The sequence below is a fragment of the Colobus angolensis genome, unplaced genomic scaffold, assembly GCF_000951035.1.
Source record: "Colobus angolensis palliatus isolate OR3802 unplaced genomic scaffold, Cang.pa_1.0 Scaffold445, whole genome shotgun sequence".
In the NCBI taxonomy this organism is placed as follows: Eukaryota; Metazoa; Chordata; class Mammalia; order Primates; family Cercopithecidae; genus Colobus; species Colobus angolensis.
Genome location: NW_012117877.1, coordinates 1314083 through 1328601, shown reverse-complemented (window position 1 = coordinate 1328601; position 14519 = coordinate 1314083). Strand labels below are relative to the sequence as shown.

General features: G+C 40.8%; 1 protein-coding gene across 11 annotated transcripts in view; it reads right to left on the bottom strand.

Annotated features, from left to right (window-relative positions):
• TLE1 (transducin-like enhancer of split 1 (E(sp1) homolog, Drosophila)) overlaps positions 1-14519 on the bottom strand; it is a 105739-nt gene that overhangs the window by 62798 nt on the left and 28422 nt on the right. For 8 of the 11 annotated variants that reach the window (XM_011957519.1, XM_011957521.1, XM_011957523.1 and 5 more), the window contains exons 5-6: positions 8385-8447; positions 6624-6698 (exon numbers count right to left, since the gene is read on the bottom strand). In XM_011957519.1, the coding sequence (XP_011812909.1) occupies positions 6624-6698; positions 8385-8447 (138 nt within the window). Of the gene's footprint in view, positions 1-6593; positions 6699-8384; positions 8448-14519 lie in introns of all 11 variants that reach the window. The other 3 variants (XM_011957516.1, XM_011957517.1, XM_011957525.1) reach the window with 2 other exon arrangements.

Genomic DNA, 14519 nt, shown 5'->3' with positions numbered 1-14519 from the left:
TGTAATCCCAGCTACTCGGGAGGCTGAGGCAGGAGAATCACTTGAACCTGGGAGGCAGAGGTTGCAGTGAGCCGAGATCATGCCATTGCACTCTAGCCTGGGCAACAAGAGCAAAACTCCGTCTCAAAAAAAAAAAAAAAGATAACCGCTTCAGGGGATAGATACCCCATTCTTTATGATGTGCTTATAAACACTGTATGCCTGCATCAAAATATCTCCTGTATCTCATAAATATATACAGATAGTATGTACCCACAAAAATTAAAAATTTAAAAATACACAGCTGTAATTTCTATAATGGGGTACTCTATTTTCTATTCTGAAGCTTTTTTCCTCCTTCTGGAAAAAAGAAGAATATATAATGCTTTATTCCAGGGAATCAAGTAAAAATCACAGGAAACTATGTGGGTGGGTTGACAGGCGCAGCAATCACTGCACGTTTACCTACGTAACAAACCTGCACATCCTGTACATGTATCCCGAAACTTAAAATTAAATTAAAAAAATTTTTTAAAAGGAAAGAAATACGTGGGGAAATTAAAAAGTAAATGCTTCAACACTTTTCTAATAACTACAAAGCATGATGACGATAATCCGGACACTGAGGAAAAGTTCTGCATTTGTCAGGCGCCTAGTTGCGCCCTCAGTAAAAACAGACAAACTTAACCAAAGGAGAAATGGGCTGCGAAGACTTCTTTGCAATATTGCTCTTTCCCTTTGGAAATTTAATAAAAGGCCTAGATTGTTGTAATTTAAGTAGAGAGTATGTCACTAAATACGAGTTAGTAGAGCTAGAAGATCCATGTTTGTTGTAGCTATTTAGTCTTCTCTCGGTAGCAGGCTATGCATTATTCTCCTAGGGAGAATTTGTTTTATAAAGAAACTTACGGCTGGGTTATTGATGGCTTTCCAGGGATTAACCGCATACTCATAAGAATAAGAGGCTAACCTCATCCTCTTAAACTTCACACACTACAATCCCATAGATAGCTGACAGCTATAGCCAAAGGAGAAAAATAATCCAACATTTTACTAATCCTTAAACCAATCATCTCATGCAACAGTGGAGGGCCCTTTAGGTCTACAACTCAATCTCTTAGGGACAGACAGGCTCCTTCTACAAATGTTTTAGGAGTTTGGATTCACAGCCATCCCCTACACGAAAACATCTAGTCAGACATCACAAAATACCCTAGACTTATTTTTAATTTTATACTAAGTTGTTTTAAAATATACAGAATCAGAGATTTGCCTATAGAGGAGGAACATAGAAATCTGATCAATAAACAGATTCCCATATAAGCCCCATATGCCTTGACCAAGGTTATGTTCATGAAAAATAAGTCAGACTACATCCAAGTAAGTAAGAAAGAAAAATCAGGTTGCTTAAACCCAAATTTCTTTTTTTCTTCTCTCTCTTGTACATAGGTTATATGTAAACAAATCCAAATTTCTTGATCTCCTCAAGTTCACAGGCATTACCATGGGAAACTGCTCAAATTGTGTTGTACCCAACTGTCAGCTTTGAGGCCACAAATAGAAACCTGTCATTTTGTGGAAGGGAAGGACAATCCCCACTGGTCATCTGGCCATCTCTTCGAACTCTCTACCCTCCCACCTTTATCAGAACGATTCCTAAAACCTCTGTGTCAACAATGGCACTGTCTGCCTTCTTCTTCATGTTAGGTAAGGAAGTCAATGATGTCTTCCCATTTTTGCTCTCAATTCTGTCTCCATCTGTTCCCCAAACTTAACTTTTTTCTTGTGGTTTTGAACTTCTAAGTTTGTACATCAAAAGCTAAATGGCCGTCCTTTTTCACTATTGTGTCCCTGTCATTCATGCACAACAACTGAATGGCAGGAGCAGAGCATCTGGCTGAGTCCAATCTCAAACACCCACATCCCTGTAACCACTAAAGAAGACAAAGGGGTGAACTGATGCTTGGCACAACCACCCCCGACCAGGGCTTGACCAACTGGACCTACTACAGATCTGCTACAAGCACTTAGGAAAACCAGGCAGCCAAAACTGCAGTTCAAGGGGTCAGGATCCCATGTTCACTGAAGACTGCCAGCCAGGGTCTTATCCCCACAAAAGCAGGGAAGGTAGAAACGGTATTACCATGTACGGATGGGGGACATTGTAGAAGTTAACTGACTATATGAGGTCATAAAGCTAATAAGACGGCAGCTAAGCATTCTCCCCAAGTCCATCTGATCCCAAGGCCCATGCTTTGTCCAAGGCAACACAATGTAAATATTCTTACGTGAATTACCAAAAACATCATGAAATGGAACAACAGGTGGTAGAAATAAAACATACAACTGTGCCATTGTTTACTATTAATATTTTTTAAAATGTAATTGACTGATTCTTTTTTAACTTTTCAGTTAAAAAAACAACCATCTTTATGGCCAGGTACAGTGGCCCATACCTGTAATCCCAACACTTTAGGAGGCTGAGGCAGGTGGATCACCTGAGTTTGGGAGTTCAAGACCAGCCTGGCCAACATGGTGAAACCCTGTCTCTAATAAAAATACAAAAATCAGCTGGGTTTGGCGGCGCATGCCTGTAATCCCAGCTACTCGGGAGGCTGAGGCAGAAGAATTGCTTGAATCTGGGAGGCAGAGGTTGCAGTGAGCAGAGATCATGCCACTGCACTCCAGCCTGAGTTACAGAGTAAAACTCTGTCTCCAAAAAAAAACCCCAACCATCTTTAACTCTTCTTTCACATGCCAAAAGAAAGAAAGAAAGAAAAAAAAAAAAAAGCAACTATCTTTCTTTAGGAGAAGGGGAAAAACTGATAAGAATACTGGAATCCACTGGGGTTCTGGAAACCACTCCCTTACTGTGGAATGTGGGTTACCGGGTATACATAGGTGTCAAAAATCAAGCTGTGCATTTCACTATATTACAATTGGACATCAACTGAAAAAAATCTATATGTATCTCTCTGTATTATCCCTCGATTATCTGTGATGTAAAGAGAACACTAATTATTTGAAATCCCAATCCCAACTGAAATCAATTATTCAGTACTTGTCAGAGCAGGCAGAAGAGAGCTTTTAGTTCCAAACTCCCCAAATAATAAAGGGGAGACGTGGTGTTGAAGAGTCTTTCAATCAATTCTCCCTGCATTCAGGCAGCCATTAGCCATTCCACAAATAAGATGTTACAATGTTTAATAACCAATTTTGTTTTGACCATTCTTAATAGAAATTTAAAAAAACAAACAAAAATGTTGCTTATGGTGTAACAATGATCATGATCTAAAAACTCAAGGTCTCAAATGAGTAAGTTCCCTTCTCACAATGCGACTTGTTTTCTAAGGCCTAAGTGAGCTATGTGTCAAACCAAATAAACCTTGTACAAATTTTGTACACCTTTGCACTATAAATTAGCCTTTTCACTGTGACAAGACTACAACACATTTGATAGCAAAAGAATTGGTAAGAAGCAAAATTCAAAAAGTAGGACCGTAGTTATTATTCTGCCAGTCACCAGATTCGCTGTCAAAGCTGTTTAAAAAAGGGTCTACAGAAATATTTCAATAGTCTCTCCAGTATCAAATATCTAAGAAGCTTATTTTTCTTAAATACCGATACTCTATGTAAGTTGAAGGCAGGTGCTACGGTGAGAAAGAATTAAAATTCAGTATTTTCTGCCAGACAGGAGAACTCCAATTTCTACGCTGGTGAGAAATGGAGACTCTGCTAATTCACTCAACAAGCACAGACAAAATATAACCTCTCTCTGCCTCCTCAAAGAGCGCCCGCAGGCCCAAGACACACCTCGAAAGAACCTAGAAGGTGGATGTCCTTGAGAAGATTTACTTTTTCCAGGTTTGATAAAGAGAAATATCTTTAGCCCTGTCAAGCAAGCAGTCAAGCTCCTTGATTGTACCTTAAAGGGAATGAGAATGTTTCGGCTCATTTGCATTTTAAAGGGTACTCTTTCATGATCTTTCACACTTGTAATAGATGTCTAAACCGTTAAATTACTATTTCTTTTCTTAGCCTGAAAGTGGATGCAGACTAAGAGCGCGGCCTCTCCCATTGTTCTTTACCCTAAGTCGGCCCCTGAACAATACTGACAGCTGCTATCAAACCAGGCTGCATTTACTCTGCGCGCAGCTGCTGCTTGTAGGAACAGACAGTCTCCCGGTACCTCCTCCCCTCTGGGGAGACAGGTTGACACGCTGCATGTTCAATGAAGGGGTGCAAAGGTCCACTGAATTGTCAACCCAATTTTATGCTACTTCGATTTTCCAGGACGCACACAATTCCTTTCAAGCAAAAATCAAGCATATGCCACAGCATGAAACTTAAGGTGCGGGATAATTATTGATCACTACAAACTTGAAAAGAGCCTTCTGACATAAATTCATATACTAATCCAAAAATTACAATGATAAAAACCGCACATGCCAGTATGCCCAAGACACACAATGGGCGTTAAGTCTCGTTTGCATTGCGCCTGATTTACCACTTTGGTTTATTGTTGCCAAGGCACCCACAGCTAACCTGCCTTTATAATAACCTCCACAACATTTTTCCTGGACTAAAGCCATTTGTAAAATTAGAAATTCATTTGCCCTTCGAAAAAGATCTGCTATTTTTACTCTCCGATTCAGCTCAAACTAGGTATTACCTATGAACATCTGGTTAATATGATTTCCTCCTTCCTAAAGTGTAGGTGCGAAGGAGATTCACGAGAGCTGGGCGGTGCCTTTGAGAATGTAAACGTCAGAGTTTTACCATCAAGAAATTATATGTCGAAATTTAGAGTCTATCAGAAAACAAACATGTTCCACAAAGTTTAACTGGGTACTTGAGAACTGCTTTGCATATGTTTTCCTTTAATCAAAACAGGCTTTTCCATCCTCATTCATTTGGGTGAAAAAATTCTGTGCTTGAGTTACAAGTACAATTCACTATTAGTCTTTGCTAATCAAACACAGTACATGCGAAAGTACCAGTGAATATTTGATTTGATCTCTGAAATAAAGCAATTCATTACACAAGAAAAGGGTACAGAAGGCAGCAGACAAATGCAGATGTAATTGTGTTTTTTGTTGAATGTGATTAGAGAGCCCACTAAGTAACAGTCAAAAATGTGATACTGAAGGAGGGGGAAGGCAGTGCCTGGATCTGGGGGGAAGAGGAGGGAGAATTGTTTATGCAGAGCTAAGCTGTCAAGTGTAATAAAGCAGCTTGAATAAAATTTAAGCTGAAAATCCACTGAAGCTCCCCATTTCAGGGAGGAAAAAGCTATTAAAAGGAAATGAAGGTCACCCTCCTAGTTTATTTCACCTAATTGACTGCCAATAGCTTACCACAGACAACCCAACTGCAGATCTGCAATTGAGAAACTGATGAAAGGAGAGTTTTCAAGCTGAGGCTCGTTCTTTAATCCTCCTTGGCTCTTATGTTTTTTTCTCCATCTCCAGTTGGGATGTAATTTTAAGCTCTGATGGATTAACTGGTTCCATTGTCTGTGGCCGTCATTGGACTATGGCACTCTTAATCCGTACAGCAGCATGTCTAATTATCATTACAAAGTGTCTGAGGGAACTATAGAGACCAGCAGGGCATCATCTCACAAGCAATTAACATAAATTGATAAATGAGTGATTTGAATCTGCTCAAGACACTCACATATGAATAAAATCAGAAAGGACGGTCCCTTGTTTCAGCTCCTTCTTTGGCTTAGTCTGGAAGGGGAAGAACACATGAGAACCGTCCCAGGTTCTGCAGTGGGGGGCGGGGGATGAACTCATGCAGGGGATGGAATGCACGGTTCACCAGATTCATTAATGCAGAGCAAATGACTTGTGATTGACAACCAGTGGCCAGCACGGAGCACTAACTGAACTCAACAGAGGAGAGCAGAACCCCGGTGAAAGGCCAGGGAGCACTAGGGCAGACAATTAACACTTCTTCCACAGCAAGAGAGCGCTCTTTTCATTGGTTTGTCACTTAAAAATTCATGAAAGCGGCACAAGAAAGAACAAGAGCCAACAGTTATGTAGGTTCGAATACCCCAGAAAGCAAAAGGCAAAAAGCAAGGATAACTAAATGAAACGGTAATTCCGAGACCCATTTTGACCTCACTGTGATCTCACATTGTAAGACAGAAGTGAGGAAAGTATTTAAAATTCTAACCTAAAGCTTTTACTAGACTAATGAAGCAAGGGTGGTTTAGGCGTCACAGGATGAACTACATTTATTTTCCCACTTAAAAGTAGATTTAAGGACGGGCAAGGGGGTGCCCACCCTCGGACCCAGCTACTCAGGAGGCTAGCAGGAGGATCACTTGAGTTCCAGGCCAGACTAGACAAAATACCAAGACCCCGGTCTGTTTAAAAAGAATGTTTTTAATTAATAGATTTATTTTTTGTCCCCTCCTAAAATGCTTCTCCTGTCATCTTCCTTACGCTAAGCCCTCTTCCTCCATATACCTTAGCACACCCCAAGTCTCTTCCTCCCACCCTCATCAAATAGGTCAACGTTAAGCTACACACACACACACACACACACATATATATATAAAGCCATCAAATTAATAAGAAATGAAAGCTGGTTATACACACTGTAGGAGGTAGACCTGGTAGGCCACGTACCCCGATGATGGCATTCAACTCTGCCATGGTCACCTGTTTGGCACGTTCGACAGCCTGGGCCACCTGTTGTTGATGCTTTGAAAACAAGGAGAAGAAAGGGCATTAGCAACAGCCAAGAACTTCATTGTATATTCTAACAACAAAAAGTCAAATGCTGTGTGCAGTGCAGGCTGAAGCACAGGGGTTTAAACGTGGAATTTCTCAACCACACATTATTTTCACAGAACACAGGGAAAAACTGAGAATGGCAGTGCCCTTTATTTCTAAACAACACCAGTCACTACTTCTGGCTGTAAATGTTGGCTTGGAATGGTAAAAACAAAAAAGGACATAAAGAATGATAACATAGGACCTTAAAAAATAAATAGAACAGAATTTGGAAGATCGTCCTTGTTCACAGAAGAGGTTCACCATGATAAGTTTGGCCATAAGTTTACAGCAATTTTAAAATATTCGTTTTACAGCCGGGCGCAGTGGCTCATGCCTGTAATCCCAGCACTTTGGGAGGCCAAGACGGGGTGAGCCCAGGAGTTCAAGACCAGCGTGGGCAACATGGTGAAACCTCTATTTTTAAAATAAATAAATAAAATACCCATTTTAATACCTAAAACTTTAACATTAAATCTGTTGATCACTTTGTCTGATCAATCAACCTTGACCCCCCAGTCATTTTCGGAAACTCCTGGAATTCCTCTCATTCTTTTACAGCCTTTTGATTCTTTACCCTCCACAAGGCAAAGGAAGGACTCCAGCCTCAGTTCAGAGATGGAAACTCACCCCACACCTCCCAACTCCCAACTCCAACCACAAATAAAAACAAAGCCATACATTTACTTTGGGAGGCATGAGAATGTAACACAGAGCCCTGGATCACTAAAGTCTAACAACTACTAATACATTCAAACGGCAGACAAATCTACTGTCCTATCAGACAGGCAAAGGTTACTGGAAGAGGCTGTTACAACAATAACAAGATGGTGACCATCCAGCATGGAGCAACAGATGCCAACCGGGATACCCAGTATTCCAACTCCCGGGCCAATAAGCTTTCCACCCTGTGTGAAGACGCATTCATCCCGTGCACACTTAGAACACATCACAGCATTTACTAGCTTATATCCAAAAGGAAGGTAAACTCTTCAAGGCAAAGCTAAAATACAATAGTCTTGAGTCAATTTCATAGATTACTCATATAAAGAGATTTCCCCCCTCGAAGAATGTTAAGATTAAACTTCTATGACTTTGTAACTAAACAAAATAGCTTACACATGCATATGACTCAGTAAGTTCATGTATTTTGGACTATCATCATCCGCCCCTTCAAGGACAGTATTAAGACAACTGCCTTGATACGTAAGTACAAAAGAACTACCTGCTTCCCTAGTAAAGTCTACCTTGATGGAACCATTTTTAAAAGTCAGTATGAGAACAGCTTTCTACTTAAAAGATAAAAAGGACACCTGAATTTTCAGTAGCTCTCAAGCTTATGCTACTTAAAGAAAGCAAAACTATACATTGGATAGTCATTTTGCAGTTTTCCAGAGGAAAAAAAAAATTAATTTGGAGGTTGAGCTATTGTCACCATTTCCACAGTGTGCCCTCAGATGTGCTGGATAGACTAGCAGGGGGTTTACACACTTCAGCTGTAACAGATGTTCTTCACACTTGTTCCTTGTGATAAAATTAACATCTTAAAACTAGCTAATTTGCAAACAGAGAAGCAACATAATTGCACTTTAACAGCTGAACAGTTTTACTTACTTCCTGAGACAGAAATGGGATGACTTGTGCACAAATCGTATTCAATCTCTTGGCGATTTCAGTCTATAAAGACAAAGCCATACAAATATTTAGAATACTTCACAATCAGTTTAGAAAGGTAAAACTTCATACCTCTAACACTTGAGTCCTCCTCTCCCTTGCTCTGGAAAGGTGCATAAAAAGGTTTCCCCAGGTTATGTTACTAATACTTATCTTGAGATAAATAGTAGATATTATTCCCACTTGCAAAGTAAGCCACAACTGCACACTTTATTGGTCACATAATAAGAGATAATCAGTAGTTTAATTTAATTGGAAAATCTAGGCGGTTTAAGGCTACATGATCATTTAATATGGTGACTATATATATAAATATATATATATTTTTTTGAGACAGAGTCTCACTCTGTTGCCCAGGCTGGAATGCAGTGGTGTGATCTCGGCTCAACGCAAGCTCCACCTCCTGGGTTACGCCATTCTCCTGCCTCAGCCTCCCGAGTAGCTGGGACTACAGGCGTCCACCACCATACCCGGCTAATTTTTTTTTTTTGTATTTTTAGTAGAGACCAGGTTTCACCATGTTAGCCAGGATGGTCTTGATCTCCTGACCTCATGATCTGCCTGCCTTGGCCTCCCAATGTGCTGGGATTACAGGCGGGAGCCACTGAGCCTGGCCAAGTGTACTTTTTCAGTGATGGCACACCATGACACATTTATGTCATTATTGCAAGTTCATTCAAGCTGGTGTCAGGAGCCACTGCAGCCGCAGCACTGTCAAAGCAGTCCAGCTTTCAAAGACAAGGCCAAAGGTGACAGAGTAGAAGAAAGACCTGCTGACCTCTTTCCCACTTGTCCCAGCTCATGTACAATTGAAACAGGATTTTATTGTTCATAGGCTTCCCTAAGTCTCAAACTTTCAACAAACCAGGAAAACATGACTAAAAACATTCCATTCTAGAGGGTGATGGTCAAGTCATGATATCCTGGGTATTCTGGAAGTTTTACCACAGTTCAATATCAAACTCAAAGACTTCACCAACAGGGCCCAGGGGTCAGCTAAACAAAAAGGTGTCCTCAGTGTCTACAGCACGGGCTGTTTTAAAGAAGGCAAGAAAGGCCGGGTGCGGTGGCTCATGCCTGTAATCACAGCACTTTCAGAGGCCAAGGCAGGTGGATTACAAGGTCAGGAGTTCAAGACCAGCCTGGCCAACATGGTGAAACCCCATCTCTACTAAAAATTAGCCGGGCACGATGGCGGGCACCTGTAATCAAGGTGCAGGCTGCAGTGAGCTGAGATCACACCACTGCACTCCAGTTTGTGTGAGAGTGAGACTCCATCTCAAAAAATATAAAAAGTAAAGAAGGCTGGAAAAACCTTTGCTCCGCTCCACATCCACAGCGGTCCCTCTGCTACAAGGGACAAAAACTGGCCAGAGAGGCAACAGAGGGTACTCTACTTCTAGCCCAGGGGAGGATCCACCTGCAGCACCTCCGACACCCTACAGCAATGCAAAGCAGTTCTGCTTTCCTCTCTCTGGGAAGAACCAGTTCTGCTTTTTTAAAAAAGAAAAAGAAAAAAAAAAGGTCATCTGTAAAGAGGCCCATCCTTGACCTTATTTATTTCATCATTTTGTCAATGCTTACTAAATGCCACCTATATTACTGAATTAAGCAATGAAAAGGATCACAAGAAAAAAATTTAAAAGCACACAGTCCATGACCTTGAGAAATAGAGAATGGAAAAAGACAAAGTAGAAACCCCAGGAACAAAGTTGAGCCTGCAGTAAGCTGAGATCGTGCCACTGTACTCCAGCCCAGGCGACAGAGCAAGACCCTGTCTCAAAAAAAAAAAAACAAAATCCCAGGAACTTTACAATCAAGCATATAGCATATAAAAAACAGCAGCCTTGTATCTTCTAAGATTATTTGAATTAACTAAACAAAGTCTTTGGTTTTATAAGATTGGATTTAGGCTGACCCAACCCAATTCTACCTGACCACCAATGAGACAAGGTTACAGACAGACCATGCCTTGGACAAAATGTACTAGAAGGGGAAATGACTGGTAAAGAGAGGAAGCCCATGCATGACCTTGCTTTAGACAGCGAGGCAGATATATGCAAAAAGGGTGCAGCTGTACCAGCTACAAAAACAGAACTGGGTCAGCCCCACCCAGTTCATTTGATCACAGCCACCCACTCAAGCTACCTCAAGGTCATGGCTCTCCTCGAAAGCATGGGCAAGGCTTTCCTCTCCTTTGCAACAGGGTTCTGCACTATCTATTTGAGTGCATGTAAAGGAGGAGAGATGCCTTTGGTGGGTATCCTACTTAGGTCCTTGCTCCCAACTCCCTACCTACCACATATTCCTGCAACATTCTGTACATTCCCCTTCTTGGAAATTCACACTTAAGGTTTCCAATTTATAAAATGATATATGCTCACTTTGAATTCATACACATGCACACAGATGTATATACAGAAATATAAAAGAAAGTCCAAATAACCCTGAGTCCATCATCCAAGGATAAGCATGGGTAACATATTGATGATTTTAGGGCACCATCATTCCAGGTTCTCACTTATGTGCACAGAAACCCACAGTGAGAGGGACACATTTTAATACCAAGGGGTTTCCGTTATATACCCTGCCTTTCTAAAATTTGTTACTCAAACATGTGTCATGGACACCATCCCAGTCAATATAAATTAACAAGTACCTTGAAATATTCCACCATATAAGCATAGAGATGTTTAAGTACTATTGACACCAGGGAATATTTATGTTTCATTTAATTTTACACAATTAACGACTCTGCATCAAATAACCCGCCACACAGATCTCTAAAAGGAATCCCTAGACGTGAAACTGCTGGGTCAAAGTGTATGCATATTTTAAGTTGCAATGCATGCTGCCAAACTGCCCAGCAGAAAAGCTGTACCAATTATTGCAAGTTTAGGAGGGTGCCTGCTTTCCCACTCAGTGTCAATATTGGGTTTTGTTGACCTTTCTTTAATCTTCATCCATCTAATGGATTAAAAAATGACCTCATTTTTATTTGCATTACTTGAATTCTTTCTCTAGTTAAACATCTTTTCATGTATTTATTGGTCCACTCTATGTTTCCCTTCTCCATTCTTCCGTTGTTGTTTAATCATTTTTGTCTTTTGGTGGTGCTTCCTTGCATGAGACAAATATTAACCCTTTATCAGAGTTTGCTCAGCTTGCCACTTGTCTTTCAACCTTGCTTAATACGAATGTTTTGCTGTATAGAACTTTAAGTCTTTATGTTGTCAAACGAAAGCATTTTCTTCCTATGCTCCTGGCCTTTAGATAAAGATTAGAACACACCAATATCATAAAAGCCATTCTTACTTTTCTTCTAGTGTGCTATGGCTGCATTTTTATATTTAACTATTTGATTTAGCTGGAATTTATTTTGGTTTAAGAAAAGATGCCCTCATCTTTATGATAACAACTATGTGTTACTACCTAGAATGGCGTCAAAGTAGACTTGAACATGGTCGGAGGACAGTTAAGATAGAGTCTGAATGAAATGAACTTGTAAACCTTTAATAATATTAAAGTTATCAAAAGTAAAATAAAGAAAAGAAATACATACGAAAGCAAAGGCAATGATACAGTGGTCTCTCGCTGTCAGTGGGGGATTGGTTCAGAATCCTCCATGGAAACCAAAATTTAAGGATGCTCAAGTCCTTTATACAAAATGGTATAGTATTTGCATATAAGCTATGCACATCTATCCATACACTTTATATCATCTCCAGATTACTTACCTAATACAATGTAAATCCTAGGTAAATGGTTGTTGTATTATTTAGGAAATGACAAGAAAAAAGTCTGTACATGTTCACTAAAGATCTAATTATTTTCCAAATATTTTCAACCCAAGGTTGATTGAATCTAAAGTTGTGGAACCACAGATACAAAGGGCCAACTGTACTATGTAAGTTGGGTTAGACTGGATAAGCCTGAAACAGGAGGAAGAAGAGTTAGAAATCAAAGCTCAACCTGATGAAAAACATCAAATGCCATATCATATGTTCTGGAAATTCTACATAAATGGTCTGGAGAAGCAGCAAATAGGAGCAATGAAGGAGAGTGTTACAAGACTTCCCCTCCGTCTGCCAGGTCTCTAAACCCTGATCTTAAAACTATCCTGATGAGCCAGCTTGACTTTTGAGTCAGAAAATCTAAATCCAAGTCTTGGACTGTTCTACTAACAAGCTGGTTTACCCCGGAAAATGCGCTGACATCCTCTGAAATACCCTGGCTCCTCCACCTGCACAACCTACCTCCTGACAGGTGAGGGTACAGAGCTTACCTGACAATGCTCTGTGAGCCCTAAAACATCACTAGCTCCCCAAGAGGCTTCATGAACATCTTCCCTTCAAACAATCTGGATTGCAGCAGCATAAAAACTGGCAATAATTCTTGGTATTATCTCTTGCTTCAACAAAAGAGTATTCGGGTAAGATTCTTAATTCAGCACAAATTAACAAGTCTCGTAGTGACTTTAATGTATTTACTTATTTATTTATTTGAGATGGAGTCTTGCTCTGTCAGCAGGCTGGAGTGCAGTGGCGCCATCTCGGCTTACTGAAACCTCCAACTCCCTGGTTCAAGCAATTCTCCTGCCTCAGCCTCCCAAGTAGCTGGGATGACAGGCACGTGCCACCACGCCCGGATAATTTTTCTGTTTTTAGTAGAGATGGCGTTTCACCATGTTGGCCAGGATGGTCTCGATCTCCTGACCTTGTGATCCGCCCGCCTCAGCCTCCCAAAGTGGTGAGATTACAGGCGTGAGCCACTGCGCCCGGCCTCTCATGACTCCTACCCATGCTTCTATTACTGATCGGAGTGTGCTGGCACATTAACCCGGGTATTTGACCATGCTGCCTTCCACCTCTTGCAAAGGCTAGACAGCTCCAGTGAAAAACTGAGGGCTAACTGTATTTCCTACTTAGAAATCATTTTCCTACCCAATGATGAAGACTTATTTGGTACCTGCTAAGTCATAATGCTTATAAACTTTCCCTGTGCCTAGATTTTTGATACTGTATAAGGCAACAACAATAAATCTGCATTCAAGAGCTATCCACAAACCAAATCTGCATGAAACCCTCCACCCAGAAATGTAAGCAGCAGGATGAAGGCTCCAGCAACAAGCCTTTCTTCATGGATGGCCACCGCCTACTGACGCAGCAGGAAGCGGGAGTCCAAATTACCTGTCTACAACAGTCTTTCATTCTCCTTACCCATGCCAGCTCTCCTCACTGATTTGCATATGGTAATACACTTAGCCCTCAGCATCCAAAAACTGGTTTTTAGATGATGGCAATCTACTTGGCAAACTACTAAGTAAGGTGTTCTATGTTAAGTCACTTAAACCACTGGGTCCCACCCAGGTCTCTTACTTAACAGGATTACCACCAATCTACTTCAGAGTTTCATCAAAATTGAGTAAGCTGATGAGCTGGTATGTAAGCTAAGGTATACTATTCCACAGTGCTATACAAACATGAGAGCTCTTCCCAATCCTTCAAGGCCCGCCTCAAATTCACTGAGAAGCTGCCTTTCCCCCATAACACCAATAAACACACTCTTCTCTAGGTCCTTCAAGATCCTCCACAGCACTTACTGTCATTTGGTAAACTAAACCTATGTGCTTAAAAATCACCATGTCATACAAAGAAAGCTTCCATACAGTTTCTTAACCGCTTTCTACATAAAAGCCTTGTCAACACAAGATGGGAAGCATTAGGAGAACACGACTCCTACTAAATACTGTGACACATTTCTTTGCTGTACCCCCCTACTAAAACTGATGTAAGGGTACATACTTAATACACTTTCAGAGTCATGCCTCAGTGAACTAAAACTTAAATCTCCATGCACCCCTAAATTCAATGGCCAAGGTGCACCCACATAAACCATCACTAAACAGTGCTAGAGAAAGGCTGTTCACAAAAAAATAAAAACAAAATCATATGTTGGTAAGTATACAATTCATGTACATGTACGGTTTTATTTTTTTATTTTATTTTATGAGATGGAGTCTCTCTCTGTCGCCCAGGCTGGAGTGCAGTGGCGCCATCTCGGCTGACTGCATCT